Source organism: Petaurus breviceps, unplaced genomic scaffold, assembly GCF_028583685.1.
Source record: "Petaurus breviceps papuanus isolate PSGF00001 unplaced genomic scaffold, PetGlider_PUasm1.0 90808, whole genome shotgun sequence".
NCBI lineage: Eukaryota > Metazoa > Chordata > Mammalia > Diprotodontia > Petauridae > Petaurus > Petaurus breviceps.
The window spans coordinates 2,289,619-2,316,544 of NW_027187349.1; the positions used below are offsets into that span (position 1 = coordinate 2,289,619).

General features: G+C 37.0%; 1 protein-coding gene across 4 annotated transcripts in view; it reads right to left on the reverse strand.

The window, feature by feature from the left end:
• Window positions 1-26,926, reverse strand: part of RSPH3 (radial spoke head 3) — an 84,034-nt gene that overhangs the window by 26,071 nt on the left and 31,037 nt on the right. For all 4 annotated transcript variants that reach the window (XM_069070340.1, XM_069070342.1, XM_069070341.1 and 1 more), the window contains 5 exons: window positions 23,165-23,310; window positions 21,183-21,386; window positions 19,615-19,777; window positions 14,328-14,414; window positions 7,405-7,829 (listed from right to left, as the gene is read on the reverse strand). In XM_069070340.1, the coding sequence (XP_068926441.1) occupies window positions 7,438-7,829; window positions 14,328-14,414; window positions 19,615-19,777; window positions 21,183-21,386; window positions 23,165-23,310 (992 nt within the window). In that variant the 3' untranslated portion in view covers window positions 7,405-7,437. The remainder of the gene's footprint in view (window positions 1-7,404; window positions 7,830-14,327; window positions 14,415-19,614; window positions 19,778-21,182; window positions 21,387-23,164; window positions 23,311-26,926) is intronic.

The window sequence follows — 26,926 nt, forward strand, 5'->3', positions numbered from 1 at the left end:
TCATATGAAACAATGCTCCAAATCACTAATGAGAAAAATTCAAATAAAAAAAAAACTTTGAAGCATCATTTCATATCAGATTGACTAAGCTAACAAAAAAAAAGGAAAGTGAGAAATGCTGGAGGGGCTGTGGGAAAACAATTACTTGAAGGCACTGTTGGAGAAGCTGTCAACTGGTCTAGTCATTCTAGAAAGTAACTACATTCAAAAAGCTATTAAATTGTGCCTACCCTTTGACCCAGGGATACCTCTACTAGGTCTATTCCCTCAAGAAATGAAAGAAAGAGGAAAATGTACAAGAATACTGATAGCAGCTCTTTTTGTAGTAGCAAAGAACTGGAAACCAAGGGGATCCCCATCTACAGTTGAATGGCTGAATGTAATAGAATACTATTGTGCTATAAGAAATGAAGCAAAAACTTGGAAAGACTTATATGAACTGATGCAACGTGAATCAACTTCAACAGACTTAGGGACTCTGATTAAAAGACCTATCACAATTCCAAAAGACTCATAATGAACTATGCTGTCTACCTCCAGATAGAGAGCCGATAACTAAGAGTACAGTTTGAAATATATTTTTCTTTTCTTTTTTGGACATGGCTAAAGCAAGAATTTGATTTCTATGAAATGGATTTTGTTTTTCTTGCTTTCTATCTGGGATGGGAGAAAATAGAATTTTTAAAAAGATCTTTCAGGGATCTTGGGGAATGAATTCTTATATTGGGTGGGAGGGTGAACTATATAACTTCTAAAGTTTCTTTCAACTTCAAGAGTATGATTCTGCTTAGCAGTTTCAGAAATAGGTGGGTCGGGGCCCTAATGTTTGGTATTGCTCAGTGACAAATTGAAGTTGGCAAATAACACTGGCAAAATACCAACTTTAATGGGGTTTGATTCCCTTGGAAGATAAATTTTGGATACTTTCTCAATGTCTCTACTTTGACACTATATTATGACATCTATGACAGGGTAGTTTATTTTACTTTTCTGAGTTCTACTGACATCTAGTGGGAAATAAGTGATAAAATTAAAATTTAGTCAAAAATATAACTATAATCTCAAATTAAATTCTATTGATATTTCAACAGATCTGTGGTTTAATTAGTAGTAAAGGGACTTTACTTTCCAAATATGCAGATTGCATTCTCCCCCACCCCCTCACCTTAGTAGGTGGCTTCATGAGGTGCTACATTAAAAAAAAAATCACTGAGTGACCAACCTTCTGGTGAGCTTCTTGGAGTAAGGCTAATCCTCCCAAACAGCCAATCACTGGGACATACTTGAAGCTTTACCACCTTGCCAAAACTTGCGTTTTAAAGACAAAGCTTTCAAGAAGCTACCTTCATATCACTTGAAGGCATTTAAAATAGGACTTTAGTGAAAAAAATTATATTAATAATATTATAAAAAATTAACAGTGATCACAGAAAAGTCTTTTGTTTAAAAGGGCATTTATTTTTATTGAAAGGGGATTATGCCCCTTAAAAACATCAGAATTCTCCAAATTAGTCTACCAAAGAACTTATAAGCAACTAAGTAAATTCTAGTACTCCGTTAATGTTGCTTTCATTCTTTAGGGGACACAGGAGAAAAAAGAATTAAATGAAAACATCAATTCTCAATTTTCATTATTCTAGTTAAAATATATAGCAAAAAATGTGCTATCCTTCCAAAATAAATATGATGGTACCATCTTGTCAATCAACATGTATTTTCTGATCTTCTTCAAGCACTGGTAATGAATGCTCTTGTTTACCTTTATGTGACCAATAACATTCACTTTTGAGAAGACTGTCTACAATCCTGCCTACAGTTTGTGACCATTAAACAAAACAAAGCTTACTGGTTCATCCATGACCTTATTAGCATATCTTCAAGCCAAATAAACTAAATGAGGTAACAAGTCACAGCCAATTGTGCTATATGCTATATAATTTTACTCATGTTTCACCCTTTAAACAAACAAAAAAGGATCAAATTTACCAGCATCAAGTGATGTATAAATGGTGAAGTATAAATAAATTTTAAATTTTATACTTATACTCTGTACTTCAAAGATCCATGATTTACATACATATTTTAAAAGGAACCGACAGTTAAAGAAAAAGTAAGGGAAAATATAGAAAAACATTATGACTTTAAACAGTTGAAATAAAAAGTATATTTAATCTGATGTACTGTCATTAGGTTTGGTCAAATCTATGACTAATAAAAATTAAAATGTGAACTACTTAGGCTTTATAGTGGCATCCCATCTTATAGACCAACACATTATTTAAACAAACAAGGAAGCCCCACAAAAAACTTCACTAGGTTTCTATGACAAACACAATGCTGATGCTGACTGTCCACAGAAATCGACTTATAAGTAACAATTAATTATAAGCAAGTAGTACATAAATAAAGAAGTAAGTAAAATGATTTTAATAAACATTAATGTAAATTAAAATGTATAAGGGAGGGGGCGACCAGGTGGTGCAGTGAATAGAGCACTGGCCCTGCAGTCAGGAGGATCTGAGTTCAAATTCAGCCTCAGACACTTAACACAAAAAAATAGCCATGTGACCTTGGGCAAGTCACTTAACCCCAACTGTCCTACCTTCCCCCTCCCCCCCAAAAATGTGTAAGGGAAGAAAATAACAGGAGAATCATAAGATATCAAGACATCAGTAAGCAATAAGAGAAATGTAGATTTTGGCTTGTAGATGGCAAATGAGATTGTACTCCATGCCCCTTATGCTTTAGTCATTATTTTCACTAGAATGAAATATTTCATTCTGCTTCACCCTGGCATGAGATATTTTATTTGTAAATAGTTTCAAATAAACTAAATGAATCTGTAGGGCTATAAGAATCTGACACATCTGGTTTAGTAAGGGTAGCTGCCAGATGTATGATTCAATTCATTTCAACAAATATTTATTAAATGCCTATTATGTAGATTACTGAGCATGGAGATCACAAAGACAAACAATGAAACAGTTTTTGCCCTTAAGTAGCTTCTATTTGGGTGGGGAGATTCTAGATAAACTAAACTGAGAAGACAGCACTAACAAGTGGGGGAAATCAGAAATAGTGCCTGAACAGAGGCTTGATGGAAGTCAAAGACTCTGAGGGGCAAAGGACTGAGTCCTTTCTAGGGATGGAAGATTACTAATGAACATATGAAAAGATGGGATGAGTTCAGGGAATAAGCTAATAGTCTGGTTTGGCTGTGAGAATTTGTAAAGTACAAGAGTATGAAATAAACTTGTAAAGAAGGTGGAAACCAAATTGTGGAGAGCCTAAAAATAAAACCATGGAGTTTGTATTTTATTTGATAAGCAAGATAAGTCACTGACGTATTAGGTTAAAATTATTGAGAAATATTAATCTTTCTTCCCTGTGTGCCTGAAGTTTCTTGTGGATATCTTTTCATTAAATAGCAGTAATAGAAATTATTATTTTAACAGGACAGAATTAATTTTCCTTTAATTACAAACTTTTCTGACTCTTACCTAAGTGAATCAATCATATATACAAAGTACCAATAATCTTGGAATAAACAAAGAGCATGCTTTAAGCAGCAATTAGAACTATTCCAGTAATGGTTCCTAGGTTTTGATTCTCTGTTTTAAACTCCACAACAACTGTTTATAAATTCTTTATAAATCTGTTTTTCTATTTCCAGTATAAAAGGGGTGTGTGTGTGTGTGTGATTAATAATTCTTGTTACTATTGAGTTCCAGTCTCACATCACCAACTACTTGTTCAACATCTCAAATGCAACATGTCTAATATAACTCATTCTTCCTCACAAAATTTCCCTGTTACTGTCAAAGGTACTGTGATAGTAATGGCAATTAAAGATTCCCCTGTATTGGCTTGGTTTTCAAATTGATTGTGTTAAAACCCAGAGTTTGTTAATCCCACCTGTGGGATGGGCTTGTTGATGTGAAAAGAAAGTCCTGAGCTGGGAGGAGCTGGTGATGTAGATTTGGAGAGACACGAGAGAGAGGCGGAAGATCTTTTTTGGACGCAGCACCTCGTGGAGAGAGAGAGCCTAAGAGAATTGCTGGTGGCCGCTTTGAATTGCCCTGGACTTTTGAGACCTGCCCCCTGAGCTGCCAAGGACTGAGGAGACATGGCTGTTTTGCTGGTACTTTGTCTGTCTGTTTTGATGTTGTTTTGCCAGATTTGTCCACTGGTGAAAGACAGTCCTTTTGTTGAAGAAGTCCTGGAACCTGGCTGTTCGCTAAGAAGCCCTGAGACTGTCCTGCAGACAGAGAGTGAATACTGTCCACTGGTGAGGGACAGTACTGTTGTTGCAGGGGTCTGGAGACTGTCCTGCAGACAGAATGAATACTGTCCACTGGTGAGGGACAGTACTGTTGTTGCAGGGGTCTGGGAGCCTTTCTGTTGGTTCAGAAGCCCTGAAGAAGGATTTTCTTGTTGTATGTTTACAGAAATCCTGGGAGAGGGCTTTGCTAATGTGTTCAGGGGTTCTAGGGCTGTTCTACAGACAGAGGATAAATTCATGAAGGGACTGGCAATGTATCTTATGGCCTTGCTAAGCCTTGTCTCTCCAGGAACTAAGATTGCTGAGAACTTGCCTCGTGTCAAGATGAAGAAAAGACCTCCATTTGGGTATTAAGTGCTGTGTTTAAACTTGATGTAACTCTGGGGTAGATTCAATTGTGATCCAGGGGTGGGGAACTTTTGACCTTTTTGTGTTCTATGGTTGAGCAAATGAATGTATTTTACTTATGTTTGGAAACTAATCTCCATTTGAGAAGAGGGGCTTTGTGGTGGACTTAATTAAGGTATAGCCTAGGGGTGGAGAAGTATTTAGAACAGAGACTTTGTAATTGATTGATTGATTGGAAGGTCCTGGGGTGGGGTAGTACTTGGAGATTATTTAATCATACTTAGTAAATACTGTATTTTGAATGATGTCATGTTTTGATCTTCTCTGTTCTGGGTTTGTTACTGAATAAAATAGAGAGCACCTATGCTGGTATTTTGAACCTGGGAAGTTGCTTTTGCTTGGTATTACATTACAGGTACTACCATTCTTCTAGTTACTCAGGTTTAAAAACTTGATGTCACACTTGGGTCCTTTCCCTCATTCACCCTACATATCTAAACAGATACCAAATTATAATTTCTTTCTGTACAACATTATACATCTTTCTACTCACGCTCTCACTTCCCTACTTATAGCCCTCCTAATCTCTTGCCTCAACTATTACAATAGCCTTACTGGTCTTTTTGTCTCAAGTCTCCTCCCAATCCAATCCATCTTTCATTCAAGGTGTCATTCTTCTAATTCAAGGTGTGATTCTCTGAAAGCATAGGTCTAGTCACACCATACCCTACTGCATAAACTCCAAGGGCTCCTTATTACCCCTTTTATTTACTGCCTTTTGTTTGGCATTTAAATCTCTTCACTAATTAGCCCCCTCCCACCTTTTCCATCTTCCGACATTCTACTTCCTCCATTCTACTTCCTCCACGTACTCTACAAACTATGCTCTCCTACTCCCTTGTCCCTTGCATACAACATTCTGTCTTCTGTCTTCATGGCTTTGCTTTGATTGATGCCCACGCCTTGAATATTCACCCTCCCAAACTTTCATCCTCCTTTACTTCCTTCATGTACCAATTCATCCAGAAGGCCCCCTCCAGCTGCTAGTGTCATCTTCTTTCAGGTCACCTTCCTTCTAGTTCATATTTATCTTGTATAATCTGATTTATGTATGTTGCCTCCTTCATTGGAACATAAGCTCCCTGAAGGTAAAGGCTGCTTTTTTTTACTTTGTATTTTGAGTTCTTTATACAATAAATGCTTGCTGATTGATCAATTACAAAGGAACTGGGAAGATAAATGAATTGACATTTATCTACTGCTTTGAAATCACAAGATAATAAGGTTTAAAGGGCTATATATATATATATATATATATATATATGTATATATATATATATATATATATATATATATATATATATATATATATATATATATATATATATATATAAAGCAAATTGGTATGTCCCAGAAAAGATTATTCAAGCACTCTCAGGTCACTTTCACATTATAGCAATTCTTTGGGAAATTTGGAAATTATCAGAAGACTTCAACTATCTCTTAAAATTAATTGGTTCTGGGGCGGCCAGGTAGCACAGCGAGTAAGAGTACCGGCTCCAGTGTTGGGACGACCTGGAGATCAAATCCCGGGCTCAGACACTCAGCACCACACCCAGAAATAACTGGCCGTGTAACCTTGAGCAAGTTACTTAACCCTGATTGCTTAAAAAAAATAAAATAAAAATAAAATGAAATTAATTGGTTCTAAAGATAAAATATTCTAAGGTTTTTAATAGGAGGTAATCTCTGGAGGTAAAGTCTCTATAGAGAAGTTAAGACCAAAGAAAAAAAGTCAAAGGTGAATTCCCCAAATCCACATGTTACTGCTTCCCTTAAGCCTCACAAACATCATTTAGTCAAAGCTTTCAGGATTCCCATCTGACTCCTATATCATATCTATGTATTCTCATGTAGAAGTAAACCATGCTATGTAGCAAGAATGAACCTGACAAGTTGAATTTTGCTCACTGATTTTCCATGCCTTATTCCACAGGAATTATTCCACTTATTCCACAACATTCCATATAATGTTGATATATTTGACTCCACACCAAGTATCTAGGTCAAGACAATAAAGTATCTATTAAATGTCCAGCAAAGGACATTTGTGATGATTTTTTTTTTTGCATTTATCAGAAAAACCCATTTTGGGGAAAATTATAGTTCATACAATTCCACACCTGGACAATTTAGTTTAAAAAAAGAGATTGCTTAAAAATGTAGCATTGCAGATGGGGCTCTTAGGGTCCTCCAAATCATATGTGCAAGCTGAAAATGATATAATCAGCTCAATTTTAATGGAAATTAGATACAGTGCTTAGGCCCTTGGAAGGAAAACACTGTGACTTTCACTCAAGCGAAGTTAGTTCTATGACAAAAACTTCTGAATCATTCTTTTTCAAAAGAGAAACTAAATGGCTAGCAGCATTGATTTGCTGGTATAAATTATAGCTAATAAAACTATTAAACTGCAAATTAGAAGGATAAAGAAAAAGCAAAGCATGTTAGGTGCAAATGGTGGTAATAAAGAAGCCTCTAGATTAAGAAATTATTCACTAATAGACTTGTCCTAGATATTCTTGAAATATCCTTCTACCTTTTAAACTTGCCAATTAAATATTTGCTTACAATTTAGTTTTTAAATTAGTTCTATCTCTTTTGTTATATTTTACTTGTCTAGCTCATAACAGATGAGCAGATAAGAAGACACTGACCTAATGGAACACAACTTCTACTAATTTAGGGGAAGAGAAACATTAGATTATCATTACCTGATTATTTGATGGTTTGGCTGTCACTTGGTTTCATGGCTCCTCCTTCTCATCAGATGGTACTTTCCCTATAGATTTCTTCTCCAAAGATGGAGTTTTCTCCAAGGAATACTGACTTTCTCCAGATGGCTTCCTTTCTCCAGATGGTTTCCTTTCTCCAGATGGCTTCCTTTCTCCAGATGGCTTCCTTTCTCCAGATGGCTTCCTTTCTCCAGATGGCTTCCTTTCTTCAGATGGCTTCTTCTCTAGGGAACCATCTGTCTGCTGTGAATCCTGTTGGTCGACATCCTCTATGACTTGTTCAGCTTCTGCTGGTAATGATTCTTTCCTTTCTTTGTCATTCTCATCAGGGAAAGCTTCTGATGGTTTAACTCCAAGTTGTTCAAACATATTCAACCTATTTTCAACCACTTCACGAATCATCACTACACAGAAAAAATACAGATGAAAGGTCCTATAAGTAGACATGATTGAGGTTTTGCATTTTCAATATTAAATGAACAAAAAACTTATTAGCACTTAGTGTACTTCATTTTCTTGTGAAAAACAGTCTCTCATAAGGATATTAAACAAAAGCAATTTTTTTTTTTTTACTATTGGTCCTTTCTAGTTCAAATCATAAGATCACAGAATTTTAGCTAGAAGGGATCTCTGAGACCACATGCTATTATATTAGAAGATACTTAGACCTAAATATAATATTTAATTTTATTAAGACACCTAAAAAATGTTTTTCTGAAGGAAATTATGAGTTTGTTTTGCTTAGGAATAACACTTCCCTTAATCTATCTTTACCTTTCTCCCCCCTCTTTCCTTCCTATTTCCTTATTGAAAGGAATGTGTGTGTGTGTGTGTGTGTGTGTGTGTGTGTATCTGTATGTGTGTGTTTCTTCCCTTCTTTGGCCAGTTCAAATGAGAGTAAACTTTGTATTAGCCGCTCCCCTTGTTTCCACTTGTCTCTAATTATGTGAGATGATTTCCCCTAACTTTCTTTTAGGTTCCACTCCCTTCCCACCCAGTATACTTCTCTTCCCCTCTCTTTCCTGTCTCAAGATTATTAAGTCATAATAGAACCACTCCCAGGCCTTCTGTCTAATTAGACTTCCTCTCTAATGAATACCTGAGGATGATCAGAGTTGGACACAGGTATCAACTCCCCATATTAAAAGGTAAGCAGTTCATCATTGTTAAGTCTTTTATCATTTGTGTAAACTTTTAATGTTTCTCTTAACTCTTATATTTGAACTTCAAAGTTTTTACTCAGCTCTGGTCTTTCATTAGGAACACTTGGAAATCCTATATTTCATATAAGGTTCATTTTTTCCCCCTCCATGATTATATTCAGTTTTTCTGAGTAAGTGAATCTTGGCTGTAAGTCTATACATATTCTTCCTTCTGGCATGTCATATTCCAAGCTCTCTGTGAGGGAGCTGTGGGAATTGAGTAAGCCACAGTGACTCCATCTTGAGATTCAATTCTGGATCTAGCTTAGTTCCTTTTCTATCCAAATGTGGGTCTAGTTCAATTTCTCTCTTGTAAGAAAACTTTTATTCCATGATGGAAACTGTGAGAAATTTTTATTGCATTTTTTAAACCTAGCCCTGTGTGGCTGGGAAGCTGGATTACCTCGACATGTTGCTGAGAGACCTTTAAGGACCTAGGTTATGCTGACCAGAACTCCAGTCAGATCCAAAGATTAATCCAAGGAGTTTTCTCACAATTATATATCTCAAGCAACCCATATGTCCTTTCTAAAAAATGACCCCAGATTGATCAATCAGTTACTATTTCCATGATCTTTTGATTGAAGACAGATACTTGCGAAGAGCTCTTTTTCTGATTTTAGGGGAACTTCACCTGCTTGCTCTCCCCATTTCCAACTCTCAAAACTCACTCATCCCCCTCCCAACTCAGAAAAAGTCCCTAATCTTTACTCCAATTAGGAATCAGAATACCTAATCTTGTATCCTGGTTTATATCTTACTAATAATTTATTTTTGCCTTTTGGAGGGCAACTGGGGCTAAGTAACTTGCCCAAGGTTACACGGCCGGTTTTTGTGTGTGGGGGGGAGGGAGGGGAGTGGGGGGTATTAAGTGTCTGAGGCCGGAACTGAACCCGGGTCCTCCTGACTCTGGGGCCGGTGCTTCACTCACTGCGCCACCTAGCCACCCCTAATAATTTATTTTCAATGCATAAATATCTGTCTTCTGTATTTGGGGTCCACTGCCAATGTGAGTAGGCCTTAATAAAATTCAATACTCCAGATCTGTTTCTCAATTGGCTTGCACTGCTTAATAAATTGATATGCTTCAGAAGCTCAAAGCTGTTTCCTCAATCATTTCAGATTTCACTCATCACATCTGCTCCTTTATAGTGGAGGCTGTTAAATCATGTGTGATTCTGACTATGGCTCCTTAGTATTTGAAATTCTTTTTGGCTGCTTGTATTTTTTTTCTTGGACCTAGAAATTCTGGATTTTGGCTTTATTGTTTCTTTGGGTTTTCATTTTGGGGTTTCAGGAAGTAACTATTGGATTCTTTCTATTTCTACTTTGCCCTCTGGTTCCAAGACATCTGGGCAGTTTTCTCTTAGGATTTCTTGAAATATGTCTAGGCTCCTTTTTTTTTTTTTTTGGTCATTAGTTTCAGGTACTATAATGAGTTATATTTTTTTCTCTTCGGTTTATTTTCCACATCATTTGTTTTTGTTATGAGATGCGTTATATTTTTTTTTTCATCTTTTGACTTTGTTTTAATATTTCCTTTTATGTCATGGAATCACTGACTTCTACTTGGTCCATTCTAATCTTTAGAGTTTTGTGCTTGAACAAGGTTTTATATCTCTCATTTCAAATTGTTGATTCCCTTTCCAATTTTTTCTTCCATAGCTTTAATTTCTTCTCCAATGTTTACTCTCTCTTATTTTATTTAAACAAACATTTTAAACTCTTTAAAAAAAAAGTCTTGCTTCATTTCATTCAAAAATTCTAGCTGAATGTATTTCCAAGCTGTGTTTTCATTTGAAGTCTTACTTGTAAATGGTTTGGGATCATTCTCTTCTTCTGGGTTTATGTCTGGAATTTTCTGTCACCAAAATAACTTTTTATGGTGAGATTCTTTATTTCTTTGCTTATTCTTCCAGCTTACTTCCTAGCTTCAAACTATGTTTGGGCCAGGACTGTGCAATTCTAGATGGTGCTATTGTTACTTCCTTGGGGTAATGAGTATAGTATTATTTCAGGTTCTCAGAAGCAGTTCAGGTTGGTGACCTGAAAGCTTTCAGTATTCTCAAAGTGTTCTGATCCAAGGTAAAGTCCAAAACAAAGTAACTACTACTCCTCTGGTCTGAGCTTTCCAAGTTCCTTACCTTAGTTTGGTTCTGAGCAACAGCAGATTGCTGCTGGTCTCAGCTACTATCAGCCAGCTGTGAAGCTCTATAGATCTAGAATGATAGAACTGTAGGCTTCTCTTGTCCTTAGATTCCTGCCCTGGTTATTCTTCTGCAGGATTCTGACTGGGCTAGAAGTTGGAACTAAGACTCTGGTATGCTTCTGAAGGTCTAAGCTACCCAGCTGCTACTTCTGAACTTGTCCTCCCAGTATACTGCTTACAGCCTGGGACTACTCCTTACCCTGGAATGCCATCCTTTGGTGAAGTTCCCCTCTTTAATCTGCCCTTGATCTGTGATTTGGAACGATGACTGAGTTACCAGTTGTCTCCTGTTCCCACAACCTGCACGAGGTCACAGTGCCCTGGTATCAGCCTGGAACCTCTTTTCAAGCTGGTACACAGCCTTTCCTTGTCTCCAGTGTCCACAGATCTCTATTTTCCTATGCTGACCTGGCCTAGACAAATGACTGTGGCTTTTTCTTGCATTTCCTGATCAGTATTCAGTCTAATTTTTTTAAAAAGATCTGTTTAGTGGTATTATGGGAGCCTGGAGGAGGAAGCTTCTTCTTGCTACTCCCGTTATCTTGGCTCTACTGATGCAACTTTGTCTAAGAGATATCGCTGAGACTTAATGAGATGGGACTCATAACTGGAATACAGTCATATAAGTGTCAATATAGGTACTCCCTTTAGTGATGCAGGTCATAATCCATCCATGTACCTGTCAACTCTGCAGAACACTTATTCGCGTATTCTCCTAAATTGACCACGAAAGATTCAGTAAGCACACTGAGGGTCTTCTTGGTATCCTTATGACATTGTGTCCCTACCAATGGAGCATGTGGGTAGTCCTATTACCCATGACTGATTTGTCTTTCTCCTAGTCACATGCCATTTCCCCAATTGTGATATCCATTATATCACTTCTGAATAATCCTTTATTTGTAGAATGGTATAGTTTACTCAAGCTGACCATGCACCTCTCCATTACAATGAGTGATTCTCTTTAAAAAGTTTATTTTTTATTTAAAAAAAGTTTTTAATTAAAATAGTTTTTTAATTAAAAAATAAGTTCTGTTGATGCTTTCCGTTATTATTTCATAGTCATTTCTGAATCCTTGGCTACACTCATTGAACCTGCCCCCTTGTTACAAAGAAAAACGATTAAGCAAAACCACTAATGATGACAGCCTGCCCTCACAATTTCCCTCCTGTCCTCTATGGAAGGAGGTATGCTTCCTCTTCACTTCTTCAAAGACTGTAACAGCCTATTACTTAGCTGATATCAAACAGTTGTACTAAAAACACAGGCATTTGCTATAGTGCATAGCTTAGGAAGATTATAAGAACTGCATAGTTTCTCAAAACCAACTCTCTTCTACTTGCTTAAGTCTAGACCTAAGATTTATGTACTGATGAATGACTTACCATATGGGCTGTCCATAAAATCACTTATCACAGTTTGAACGACAGACATTCTTAATCTACTCAGGTTTTTGTTTTTTTTTAATGTGGATGTTCAAGTCAAACACTGCTAAGTAATTAGGGAGCTCATTTAGGAGGCTCTACAGTACTGTTTCAGGCTCAATTCCAATAGTGCAATGTGGTCCACAAACTGGAGCAACCTATAGGGACCCCCTATTTGATTTGACCTCTGTGCCAGACACCTTCCATTACAGTGTTGAACAGTTTTGGTAAGCATACATCTACTTCATGTTGCTTGATATTAACAATCAGAGTCTGAGAGAAATATATTTGGAAACAAAGGTGATAGAAAAACAAAAGATATAATAAAATTTATTTTAAAAAAAGAAAGAAGATAAAATCAAAAGAACACCAAAAAAATATGTAAACTCCTTGAAGGCAGGGACTGTTTCATTTTTTATTTTGTAAGAGGCCTTTCTTTTTTATCACTGATTTCCCCAGAGCATATGGCTAAAAGTGAGATCAAAGGCATTTTAGTCACTTTTGTAGCATAAATCCTAATAATTTTCCAGAATGGCTGGACCAATTCATAGCTTCATCAAAGGTGCACTGGTCAGTCTGTCTTTCCATAGCATTTCCAGAAATGACTAGTATGTTTTTTTAACCTTTGCCTATTTTCTGGGTGTGAAGTGAAAACTCAAAAGTTGTTTTAATTTTATACTCTTACGATGAATTATTTAGAGTAATCTTTCATATAGTTAACAATAAGTTCTTTTCTTCAAAACTCTGTTCTCTTCTTACCACTTATCCATAGGGGAATGGCTTATAAATCCTTATGTATCTTGGCCATTAGATTCTCATCAAAGATATTTGATGCAAATATTTGCAAAAAAATTTCCCCTGTCAACCACTTCCCTTCTTATCCTGCCTTGATTTTGTTAATTCAAATGCATTTCAATTTAATGGAATCAAAGTTATCTATTTTATTTTTAAAGTTATCCAAGTTCATCTTTTATCTATGATTATCCTTAACCATGGTTAAGAATTTTCTTCCCAGCCAAACCTGTGAAAAGTAGACGATCTGGTTTTCACTACATTTTTATGGTAAAACCTTTAATATTCAGGTTGCATATTCATTTTGAGTTTATTGTGTTATCTAGTGCAAACCTAATTTTTGACAAATTGCTTTGCAATTTTCCCTGAACTTCTTGTCAAATAAAGAGATATTTCCCAGATAGTTTATGTTCTCAGGTTTACTAAACACCAGGTTGTTGACTTCAATTATTTTTTATTTATCCTTATCTAGTCTGTTCCACAGATTTACTCTTCTATTTTTTTTAACCAGTACCAAATAGATTTGATAACTAAAGCTATGCAGTATAATTTCAGGACTAGAAGTCCTATTCCCCTTTCATTCTAACTTTTTTTCATTATTTCCCTTTTATTCCTTAACTTCTTTCAAATGGCTCTTATTATTTTGTCTTGCTCTATAAAGTATCCCCCTTGGTAGTTTGATATTAATAATACTAAATCTACAATTTAATTTATGTAGTTGTATCATAATTTTTTATATATTGGTAGGAATGCTGTATTACTTATTTTGTTAAAGAGTGTTTTTTATCACTTTCATTGTTAAGTTTTATTTCTTATAAATATTTTATTGATGATTTTTGCTTTTTATAGCACAGTAATTTTCTAAACCATCATCTTCTCATACCTCCTGGTTGCCTCTTGAAATCCTACCCAGCCACTCCCCTTCTTATCTAATCTCAACTGGCCCTCATTCCAGTTGTTAATTCTTCCTTCTACTCTTTGTATGTACCCTGAGAGTGTGTGTGTGTGTGTGTGTATTATTTATTTACTGAACTAGTGTCTCCTCTGTCAGACTGTAAGCTCCTTGAGAGCAGAAACCGGTTTTTACATTTTTTTTTTAGCCCAATTCCTGGCACAAAGTTAAGTACTTAATAAATGCTAGCTGATTTTTTTTTTTATATAAGCTGAACCCATCCTTACAAGATAAAAATATAGCTAAGCAAAATCAACTGACAGTGTCTGACAATACATGTAACACTTTAAGACTTAACAAAAACAAAACAAAAATAACTTACTGTCAAGTACTATTCTTCCCACCATGTCGTATTCTATTCTCTTATCTACTTCATGCATCAACCATGGTAAGAATCCAATCTCAATATCTGTAAGATAAGAAAAACAAATTCTAAAAATGCAGTTTTAAAAATCAGTCATTCCTAAATGACAGGAGAATATGTGCTTTTTTTAAATATAGGAGCATATACACTCACCTACAATAACGGAAGTTTCCTTAGGACAGTAAGGTAAAACAAAACTGAAGAAAGAATAAAGACTTTCTGCCTTTTAAGTGAAGAATATTCTGATCCATGGCTTTTTTTCTGTTACACAAATCAAATTTACTAAAATATGAAATTAGAGTTAAGGATTACAGAATTTTAGAGCTGTCAGGGATCTCTAACAAACATTAACCCCGGGGTTCTTAATCTTTTTTTTTGTGTCATGGATCAGACCTCTTCTCAGAATATTTTATTTTATTATTATTTTTTGGAGGGCAATTGGGTTTAAGTAACTTGCCCAAGGTCACACAGCTAGGTTTTTTGTTTGTGTGTGTTAAGTTTCTGAGGCCAGATCTGAACTCAGGTCCTCCTGACTGCAGGGCTAGCACTCTACTCACTGCACCACCTAGCTGCCCCCAGAATATTTTAAAATGCATAAATAAGATTACAAAGGAAATAAAATTTTTTAAAAGAAACCCAGCTGGGACGGCTAAGTGGCACAGTGAAGAGAGCACCGGCTCTGGAGTCAGGAGAACCTGAGCTCAAATCCAGCCTCAGACACTTAGCACACACACACACACACACAAACTAGCCATGTGACCTTGGGCAAGTCCCTTAAACCCAAATGCTCTACTTTCTCCCCACCAAAAAACAAAAACAAAAAGAAACCCAGCTACTAAAATGGACCCCCCCCGAAATCTGGATGTCTATGCACCCATGCTTAAGAACCCCTGATCCAGTTCAACACTCTTACTTTGTTGCTGTTGAGTTGTTTTTCAGTTGTTTGACTCTTCATGATCCCATTTGGGGTTTCTTTGGCAGAGATACTAGAGTGGTTTGCCATTTCCTTCTCCAGTTCATTTTACAGATGAGGAAACTGAGGCAAACAGTGACTTGCCCAGGGTCATACAGCCAGGAAGTGTCTGAGACCAGATTTGTACTCAGGTTTTCCTGACTCCAGTCCTGGCACTCTGTCCACTGAGCTGTCCCATTCTTACTTTATAGATGAGTAAAGAGACTCAAAGAAAGCCTATGCTGGTCTTATTTTCTTTATCCTACTTGACTCTCACATTGCTATGCATAGTTCTTTGCATATCAAAACTCACTTAGGAAAAATGTATTCTTTAGGGTAGTTTTTTCTTTTTTTAAGGTGTTTCATTGATTCTTTAAAAATCTGTTTATTTCCCAGAAACTGTCCACCCATTAGTTACCTCACTCAAAAGAACGTTGCTTTAGAACAAAGTATGGCTAAACAAAAGCAAAACCAACAAAAACAGAATGGTAGGGCTATTTTTCCAAGGCTATAACAGATGCGAACTAGGGGTCACACAAGGTCCTTTCCAATTCTAAGACTTTAATTCTTGTGTATGTATTTTTACTAAGAAATCATTGTGGTTCCATCCTCTTAGTCATGTCAGTCACACAGACAGGATTGCTAATCAAAACTCATCATGTTAAACACAACTGAATCTTGGAAGGAGGCAATGAAAGGATATAATTTATTTAAACTGATTTCTCATTGTCTAGACTAGACTGAAAGGGTAGAGTTCCTCCGAGCTTGAGGTACATGTGGTACCTGTCCAACCAACCTTTTGGACTGGACCGGAAAGTGGGAGTTTAAAAAAAAAAATGACAAGTCTGGAAAACAGCAATGTTTAAAGTCAATGGTTAGTTCACTTTTGTTTTAAAACAGGGTCACAGAAATCATAGGATAGCAATGCTAAAAAGCACCCTGTAGAACATCCAGGCCAGTACCCTCCCATTTTCTAGATGAGGAAACAGTGGTCCAAAGACATTAAGTGAGTTGTCTATGATCACCTAGCTAACTAGTCCTAGAATCAGGAGACCTGACTTAGTAATGACAAGCAGGAAGTACAGCGATTCCTTACAGCTCTATGCCTCTGATGTAATTCCCTATATTTTTCTGGAGGAACACCAGAGTTCTTGGTAAGGGAGAGCTTACATAGATAAGGATTCTGTTGGAGTTAAAAGCTATTTGATCACATTAAAACCTGAACTATCAGTCTTCTGGCACTCTCAAGTTTTTAAAACAGCTCTGAAATCCTGAAAGAGGGAGTTGGCATGGGGAGTGGGGCGGGAGGGGGGTGTGTGAGCAGGAAATTTGGGTAGCAAAGTAGGTCCTGGATAGCAAACAACAAAGAAATCATCAAAGAATTGAAGACCTAAAGATTGTATCTTACATCTTATAAATGGTATCAATTAGAAAGAAAGCTTTTGTTAGTCTTTTCACTGAAAGTTGAGAAATGTGGGAGAATTAACAGAAGAGAAAAAAAGGAAAAGTAGAGAGAAGAGGAAAGAGAACACTGAAGATTAGAAACCCTGGCAGCCATGACTGAAATAAGAAGTAGAAGCAGCAGTAAGAAACAGACACTCTGATAAGAAAAAAAGAGTTGACTCTAAAGAGAAGATGGACCAGCTCTGTTGTCTTGGGGCAGAAGGACAAATATCTTCTTAGCCCTTTAAAGCACAGGGAAAAAGAATCTTCCCTATATATGCTGAAAGGAGTATGCTTTAATAGAGAGCACTGTAGTAAGAATAAAAGTATTGGGTTCTAGTCCCAGCAATGGACAAACCAGATGAATGACACCTTGAGGAAACCACTAACTGCTCAAATGAAGCTTGACTTTTCTCATCTGTAAAATCAGAGTGGAAGGTACATTTAAAATCTCTTCCACCATAAGAAACAAAACAAAAACCCTAGAGGACTTATGTAACTAATTAAAAGGAAGCCAAATATTTCTTTGCTAAATAGGATGTCTTGAATTATACCTATCTTTGGCCTTCAAGGTTCTGTCCTTTTCCTGTTTGGTTCAGTTTTTTTAATCAACTAAAGAGGAATTGAAAAACCCAAAGCTGGGAGGAATAGCTAAGAACAGATGATAGAATCAGGATTCAAAAAGATCTGCTAAACTTCTCGAGAAAGCCATTCTCTTCTTCCTTATCCACTGCCTCTTCAATCCCCGGTAATTGGGCTGACACTACAACATTGTGTTGAAACTGCTCTCACATATTAGCAATAAGTGCATCATTACCAAATCTAGGGGCCTGTTTCAGCAGTCATTCTCTCTGAGAAACTTTTTTGCCTTTTCATCACTCCCACCTCATGAATATTCTCTCCTCTCTCAGCTTCAGAGATGTCATTCTTTTTTTGTTCTTTCTTTAAGCACTCTCTCTCTTTCACTCATCAAATGGCTGGTTAACGTGGAAGTGTTTCTCAGGGGAATGTCGTTAGCTTCCTCTCTCTACATTTGGGAGAGGTCACGTCAGGCTCTTCCCTCTTCCTTGTCCTCTGTATATAGTTAGTTGCCAGGTCCTGTCGATTCTACTCCCACCACATCTTTTGTATTTTTCCCCCTTCTCTCCACTATTTCACAAAGTTCCTTATAACCTTTCAGTTCAAGCTCTCTCTTATTCTAGTCTTTATTCTCTTTAATCTACTCCTCGTGCAACAATTAACACCATCTTTCCAAAGTCCAGCTATGATGATTTCACTCTCCTACTGAAAATGCTTAGAGTCCCAATGCTCTCCAGGATAAAATATAAACTCTGTAGAGCCTTCACATGCCATCCCCTATACACCTTACTAGCCTTACCTCACATTATTTCGCTCAACACATTATATGTTACAAGTAAACTAGGTTAGTAGCTATTTCTTGCCGTCAACACACTACCCTTCACGTTTCTATGTATCTGATGAGTCAAACTTGGGAGGAACAATAAATTCAGTGGGTGACAGAATGAGGTTTAACAAAGATCCTGACAGGCTAGAAAAGGGAACCAAATTTAATAATAAAATTCAATATGGATAAAGGAAAATTGTTATACTTAACCATTTCCCAAGCATAGGGAAGCATCAGTCTATATGGGGCTGTAACTGGCTCAGCATAATATATGTGAGACAGTGGTTAAAAGATCTGCAGTGAGAGAGGCACAGGGCACAAGACCGGGGAAATCAGTCTCCCTGTGCTCTGTGCTGATCACGTCCCATATGGAGTGCTGAGTTTGAGGTAACTCTTTTCTTGAAGGACATTGATGGGCTGACGACAGTTAAGAGGGAACGAGAAGGCTGAAAGAACTCATGATCTTGCCATGTCATTAAAGAAACAGAGGACAGTTAGTCTGGAGACCAGAATTCTTAGTGAGGACAGAGGAGTTGTACCTGGAAGGATCTGAAGGCCCATCTTAAGTTCTGTTTGGTCCCAAAGGGCAGAAGTAGGAACAGTGTGTGGAAGGTGAAGGCACTCAGCCTTAAATTTGAAGGCATGACAAAAGCTACCTAAAGGAGATTGGATATAGCTCTGAGTTCTCTGGGTCAGATGATTCCAGTGCAAGGCTGCGTGATCAAGTACACTGCATGAGCGTGTTATAGAAGAGACTTCTGTTCAGGACCTGATGGCTTTGGAAGTCCCTTCTACCATTTTTTAAAGAGGCGACCTGAGCAAGTTGGGAGATCAAAGCCAGAGCTAGCTGGGGAGGCTAGGTGGAGCAATGAATAGAGCACTGGCCCTGGAGTCAGGAATACCTGAGTTCAAATCTGGCCTCAGACACTTAACACTTACTAGCTATGTGACCTTGGGTAAGTAACCTAACCCCAACAGCATTACTTTCCCCCTCCAAAAAAAAGTAAAAACAAAAACAGAGAGGTAATGCAGAGGGAGATATTGAAGGGTGAGAGAGGGTCAAGAAAGAGAAACATAGTCCTAAAATTAGTCATGAAGAAAGGGATCAAAGGCATAGCTAGCTATTAGACAGTTAACCTTGAAAAGATCAATGCCACCTTTTCCTCTGAGAGTTAAGACAAATGAATGAAAAAAGCATTTATTCAATGTTTATGTTAGTCACTGTGCTAAGAATACAAAACACAAAGAAGACAACATTTGTAAAAATCAACATTGATTCATCAAGGTCAGCTAAAAATACATTTTTTTCCAAAATGAAAAGGGTATATATAAAAATGAAATTAATTTATTATACCAAGAATATTATGCACAAATTATTACCTAATATTGTTGAGAATTAGCATGAATTGTGAGCCTACATATCAAAACACAGAATGGCAACAAACCTCTTTCTATAGGATCATAGAAGTAACCATTATCCCTGAGATTGCCAAAGACAGAAGGAAGGAGGTCAGCCAAGAAAATCTTAGCATATGCTCGAGCTGCAATTTTCTGTGAAGTCTCGTTCTGTTTGTGTAATACTGCTAGTTGTTGTTGTCTGCGACGTTCCTGCCAAAAAATTAAAATACTGATGAAAACTCATGTTTAGGTAGTGTTTCAAAGTATACCAACAAGACTATTGTCATCAAATTTATTCTTTTCACTTTTATTGCTGCTCCAAATATAGAACCTGGTGAAGAAAATGCACTGAAGTGGTTGAAGCCCTACTTTTATCAAAATAAAAAGGAGGATATCTGTTTGATGAATGTTTATATTTCTTGGATGTTCGTATTTCATCATATTTCATGCATGGAATATATAATCATTATTTCACCCCTGTCTACTTTACATGGGCATGCAATATAAAATTTTAAAATGAGACTCAACATCCATGCACCACCCAACTGTACTGGGTACTACTGTCATCTTCACATAGGGGAGAACACTGGCAACAAGCTTTATTCACTAGAAGGGGGAAAAGGCCTCATTCTAGTTCCATTTTCTAGTTATCACAAGACTTAAACAGTACTATTAGTTACTTGAAGTAATACTTCATATATTTACATGTATCTTTAGGACATGTGTATGTCCTATTTATATTCAATAATGTAAGTAAAATAGTCATTACAACATGCTTTCTGTGTGCATGGAAAAAACGTCCTACAAAAACACAAGAAGTATGGGAAACACAGCCCAAATAATCATTAATATGGTGGAAATAATGTTCTGTTCTCTATCCCTGTCTCATTTTAAGGCTTGTGACCAGGGTTTTACTTGAATTCTGGGCTATTTGACAACATACACAATGATTCAATAATTCCTTTTCCTTGTGTGTTAGAGTACTAGAATACTATTCAATAAATTATTGATTCAGTGCACGTCAGTACACTGAACTGATTGATTCAGTGCACTTATGAAGTAAACTATAATTTCTGGTCTAAAAGAAGTAATGAAGCTAGCAAGTATATATGAACAGAGTAGCTTAACCAGTGGAAGAATATGATTCATTTATAAGTATCTAACAAATAACATTAAATAAGTTGAAGTTATACCAAACAGAATATATAATAGACGAATAAATAATATTAAAAACCAAAATTTCACAGAATATAGGTCAATATATGATAATGATATATTTGCTACTGCTTCAGAATCTCCATCGAAGCCCTGATTAAAAGGAGACATTATGTTTATAGATTCAGTGTCTTGGATTTTGTTTTTTATGGAATCCAAGGCTAAATCAGAACTATACAGAAATGCAATTCAGAAATCCTAAGTAAGAAGTTCTTTTCTAATGCAGTTCACAAAGGGCACTGTGGTCTAAGTGTAGGGAAGTGAGTTGGCCAATAAGTATTCCAGGTTCTTTTTTCAGCCAGTCTTCAAATATTTCCAGTTATGATGAGGATCCCAAAGTAATTTAACTCATAACAGTTATAAGTAGGAGCAACAAAGGGAGAGCCTAGCACTGCTGTACCTTCTCTTTCTGGTGGCGCCTCTCTTGCTCTTCAAGTCGCTGTACTTCCGCAAGTTCCAGATTCCGTAATTCTTCAAACTGTTGTTGTTGCATATGTAGTTCAGCTAATTCTTCCTCCTCCATGACTTCCAGCAAAGCTTGTTCAATGGTCTTTCCCACCAAAACTTCTAACATTGGTTTGACTTCGATGTCAAAGTTAAACAGCTTAAGAACCCAAAAGAAATTAGTTATTAGCTTCACAAGTTCCAATCATTACATGGCAGAACGGTATTTTATTTGCAGATTTTTGAGGTATGACCCTATCACAGGTAAGTTAAATCCACACAAGGATTCATAAAGACATAATAATGAACTTTCACATTTAAAACTTTAAGATACAAGCATGTAATTCAAGGAAAAATATCTTTGTTTTAATGTTGTTCTTCCTGAAAGATTCTCATATAGTAGCAGGATTGAAAAGCCTCAGTAACACCCAGTAGTAAATGTCCAAGTGGTTGACTTGCTAATCTCCTTTGTAAGCCTATACCCTGAAATCTTTAACTTTGCTTCTCCCATTTTCTTAATAATAGTTGTTTGGGGTTTCTTTCCCCAAAGGTGCATTCAACCCCCTCTAAATCATCATATTTATGCACTGCAAAACAGTGTGAAAACTACAATTACTTTCAGATCCTTCTTAAACCATACAGGATGATTCTAATTGCAAATCTAGCTTCACCTGCATCTGCAAGTGCAGAATGTACTTCCTTATTTATTACTAGACTAAATTTACTACCTCACTAAATTTTTTAAAAATTGTGCTAAAAACATTTTTGAAAATTTAGGATTTGAATGTCATTGAAGGCAAATCAAAACCACGGTAGTGGAAGCTGTTTCTAGGCATGCTTGGATAAAAAAGCTCTAGATAATCTGAGGAATGAAATCCAGCTTCCGGTACTTTCCTGTATGAGGAGGACTACTTGTAAAGTGTCTGCACTTGCCTCCAAACCTCCCTGCTGCTGTGCTGCCAGTCGGTGATGTCTGCAGCCTCACTCACTGGCATCCTCGACTCCTCACACTCACCTCACAGATATACCCACTTAGCTGCTAAAATGATGCTCTGCAAGTGTAGGTCTCACTGTGTTGCTTCCTCCCCCTTCTCCTCTGAGCACTCTGGTGATCACTTATTACATACACCTAGCACACTGCCTGGTACCTAGTAATCAAATATAAACTCTTTTGGTTGACATTTACAACCTTGCCCCTTTGCTAATTTTCCAGCCTTCTTCTACTACTCTGTTCCTTGGATTTCATGATACAGCTACACTGACCTACTTCTAAGTTTTCACAGACATTCCACCTCCCAGCTAGACTTACATTTTTGGACGTGGCCAATGAGGCATGCACGAGGCACAGTAGATAGAGTGCTGGACTTGAGGTCAAGAAGACCTGAGTTCAAATCCTGCCTCAAACATTTACTACTTGGGTGACTTTGGGCAAATCACTTATCCTCTTTCTGATTCAGTTTTCTCATCTGTAAAATGGGGATAATAACATCACCTTTCTGACAGGGTTATTGTGAGGATAAAATGAGATTACAAAAAGCACTTTGGAACTCTTAAAGTTCCAATAAATGCTAGTTATTATTTGTCCTCTCTGTACCTTTGCACTGCTATGCCTGGCATGTTCTCCTTCCCCATCTCCATTTCTTACAATCTCTGGCTTCTTTCAAGACTTCACTCCAATGTCACTTCCTGCAGGAGGTTTTTCCCTCTGACATTATATATCTCGTATGTGTGTATTTATCTGCAAGCTCCCTCAATAAGATATAAACTTGACAACAGGAACTGTTTTGTCTTTCTTTGTACCCCAAACACGTAGCACATTGTCTGGCACAGAGTAAGCACTATATAAATGCTTGTTGACTGACAAATTCTTACTCAATCTAAATACACTTTATAAATAGAAAGACATAACTGGCAGGATACGGAAAAGGTTTGCCATACCTCGCCTTCTAATATCTGTGTGGCTACATCTCTGCCAGTTTTGGCTGGGATAAAGAGTGGTGTTGGTGGTCTGTCCAGAAATGCATCAGTCTGACATTCCATATCAACTTCTATTATGCGGTCAGCAAGCTCTTCCAGATATAACTCTAAGAAGATATGCCACAAACACTGTGTAAGTTTTTGGTATATTCTAACGTTACATGCATTATTTTAAATTTTAATGAACATTATCCTTAAAATCAAAATGATCAAATGTGAGAGCCAGTTTAAAGACCCAATTAAGGCTATACTGGGTGTATGAAATGTATGTATGTATGAATATATATGTATATGTATATATATACATACATATATATAGAGATGACATACTTAGTTTATGATATTCATTAACTAAGTACTATAAAGGTGTTGTAATAAGAGAGGATATAGTAGTAGATAGCTAGCAGCAGTAGTGTAAGAGGCAAATGTATAGCTAAGGATGAAAAATTAGCCAAATAAACATACAGGAATGAAGAACCAGGAAGTCCAATGTATAGAATTATGAAAAATTTTCAATACTTTTAAAAGAATACCACTCATTAAGCTACCTAATGTTATCTTTTCCCCCTAGGTCTTAAATATATAAATTTTATCAAATCTTAACTTAGATATATGGCTCATTCTGATATATGGTTCTCATAATGTGAATATAAATTCCTAGAATTTAGCTTTCACAGGATGAAATGTCAATAAATTATCCTGGCAGAATTATAAGCACAGATGTGATATGAGTACACTGAATACTCCTCTGTACTTTGGGTTATGTGATAACACACCTGGGCTTTGACATGCGGAAGTGAGGCAGTCTGATGAGAACAGGGTCTTTCCTCCAGAGGGAGAAGGATGATACATACATTTAGTGGCTGATGAATTAAGAGATAGAGATATTGACCACCAAAGGAATTATATTACTTAGAGCGGTGTATTAAAAGGTGCCTGGGTTATGCTTATTCTAAAACAATGTATTTGTAAATTTGCTGTTAGTTAAGTCTTAATAGAAAACACTCCTAGAGGAGCTGGTCAGCTCCTGTCACTCGTGAACCCATCTGGTCCTGGGGATTTTTTCTTAGGGAGTTCATTGATGGCTTATTCAATTTCTTTTTCAAAGACAGGGTTATTTAAATATTCTGTCTCCTCTTCTGTTAATCTGGGCAATTCATTCTTGTAAATATTCATCCATTTCACTTAGATTGTCTGATTTATTGGCATATAACTGCACAAAACAGCTCCTAAATATTGCTTTAATTTCATCTTCATTGGTGGTAAAATCGCCCTTTTCATTTTTGATGCTGGTAATTTGGTGTTCTAATTTCTTTTTAAAAAATTAATTACCAGTGGTTTATCTATTTTCTTAGTTTTTCCATAAAACCAGGTTCTAGTTTTACTTACTAGTTCACTGGTTTTCTTAATTAATCTCTCTTTTGATCTTCAGGATTTTCAAATTGGTGTTTAATTAGGGATGTTAAATTGTTTTTTTTTCCTAGTTTTTTTTACATGCCCAATTCACTGATCTGCTCTTTTTCTGTTTTATTGATGTAAGCATTTAGAGATATTAAACTTCCCCTAAGTACTGCTTTGGTCATATCCCATTAATTTTGGTATGTTGTCTCATTGTTGTCATTCTCTTTAATAAAATTACTGACTGTTTCTATGATTTGTTCTTTGACCCACTCATTCTTTAGGATTAGGTTATTTAATTTCCAATTAATTTTTAATCTATGTTTCCATGGTCCTTTACTGAATATAATTTTTGCTGCTTTATGATCTGAGAAGAATGTATTTACTATTTGTTTTTATGCATGTGGTTTGAAGTTTTTAATGTCCTAATACATGGTCATTTTTTTATGTAGGTACCATTTACTACCACTCCAGAATTTGTTTTGAGGTGCAATTTTTTTTTAAAGCAATCGGGGTTAAGTAACTTGCTCAAGGTTACACGGCCAGTTATTTCTGGGTGTGGTGCTGAGTATCTGAGCCTGGATTCGATCCCCAGGTCATCCCAACACTGGGGCCTGTGCTCTTACTTGCTGTGCTACCTGGCCGTCCCCTGAGGTGCTATTTTAATACTGTTTGAAGGGTGATTGGGAGAGTGCAGGCAAGTCTCTGCCTTTACTCTGTCATCTCGGCTCTGCTCCCACCTTCACTTTCATTTTCAAAAACTTCCTCAAAAGCTTAGCTAACTTTTCTATAGAATCTTAAGCCATTAGAGCTTATTTCTCCTTTCCCTGAACATTATGAAATACACTCCTCTAAAGTCATTGTGTCTCCCCCCCCCCCCCCCCCCCCCCCATGCTATGGCTGGATTTCCCTTCCTGCATTAGAGTTCTAAAATGGAGCAGGTTCTTCCCTTTCACTGTTCCTGTTGTTTGTACTTGGGCAAACAGTTCTTCCTTGTTCGTTAAAATCAGGTTCAGAATAGCATTTCCTCTTTCACTTCCTCTACTTTTTGGAAGACTGAAATCATAATTAAAAGTAAGTCAAGAATTTACTAATTCCTTTACTTTGGGTCAGAGTGAGCTCCAACAGATGTCCAAACAGTTGAAGTTCCACATCACTGAAATATCATGCCTCTGTGACATATTAGCAATGTTTCACAAATGTATTTCATTCTTCCTTCTGTCACTCCATTACTTTAAATGTTCAAGTAAATAGTCTTTTGGAATGGCACCTGTCTTGGCTCTATCTGGCTCATGTCCCACTCTTTGCTCTGCTTAAGTTGGGGGCTCTGAGCAAGTGTAATGGAAATGCAAATTTAAAGATCTTCCATGCCCCTAGGCTAAAGTGCACCTGGAGCCTGGGGTGGGAGGCTTGTTTTTCAGTAGATAGTTTTTGATTGGCCAGTGGGTCTAGAAGGTTGTTACATTCTCTGAGCCAGGAGAAGGCTATATAAACCCTGATTTGAGGCTTTGTTTTGGGGCTCACTTTGAGAAGTGTTCTGTGATTTGATCAGATGAAACTCTGGGAAGCCGTTGTTGAGAGCCCCCCCTCGGCTTTGAAAAACTCAGATGTTGATTTGGTATGGATGTAATGGTTGGACAGTTTGGAAATCTGTCTACTTGATCTGTTTCTCTCTTGATCTGTTATTTCATGATAATTCTGTCTGTATACTCTGAAGTTCGGGGTGCTGACCTTTTTCCCCTGAACGAGGTAAACAATATATGTTTGACTGATTAAAGTAAGCTTGTTAACCCATTTTGAGTTGCTTTCCTTTGTCAAAGCAGATCTAAGAACCTGTGTTGGCAGACACCCTGGGGACGCTGGGGTGCTTGCTGCTACAGCAAGTCTATTTGATATACACATGACTGACTGGATACAGCCTTTCCCAGAAAGACAAGGGGAAAGAGAAGAGCAAAGAGGCTGTGATAGTAATGGCAATTAAAGATTCCCCTGTATTGGCTTGGTTTTCAAATTGATTGTGTTAAAACCCAGAGCTTGTTAATCCCACCTGTGGGATGGACTTTTTGATGTGAAAAGAAAGTCCTGAACTGGGAGGAGCTGGTGACGTAGATTTGGAGAGACAAGAGAGAGGCGGAAGATTTTTTTGGAAGCAGCACCTCGTGGAGAGAGAGAGAGACTAAGAGATTTGCTGGTGGCCGCTTTGAATTGCCCTGGACTTTTGAGACCTGCCCCCTGAGCTGCCAAGGACTGAGGAGACATGGCTGTTTTGCTGGTACTTTGTCTGTCTGTTTTGATGTTATTTTGCCAGATTTGTCCACTGGTGAA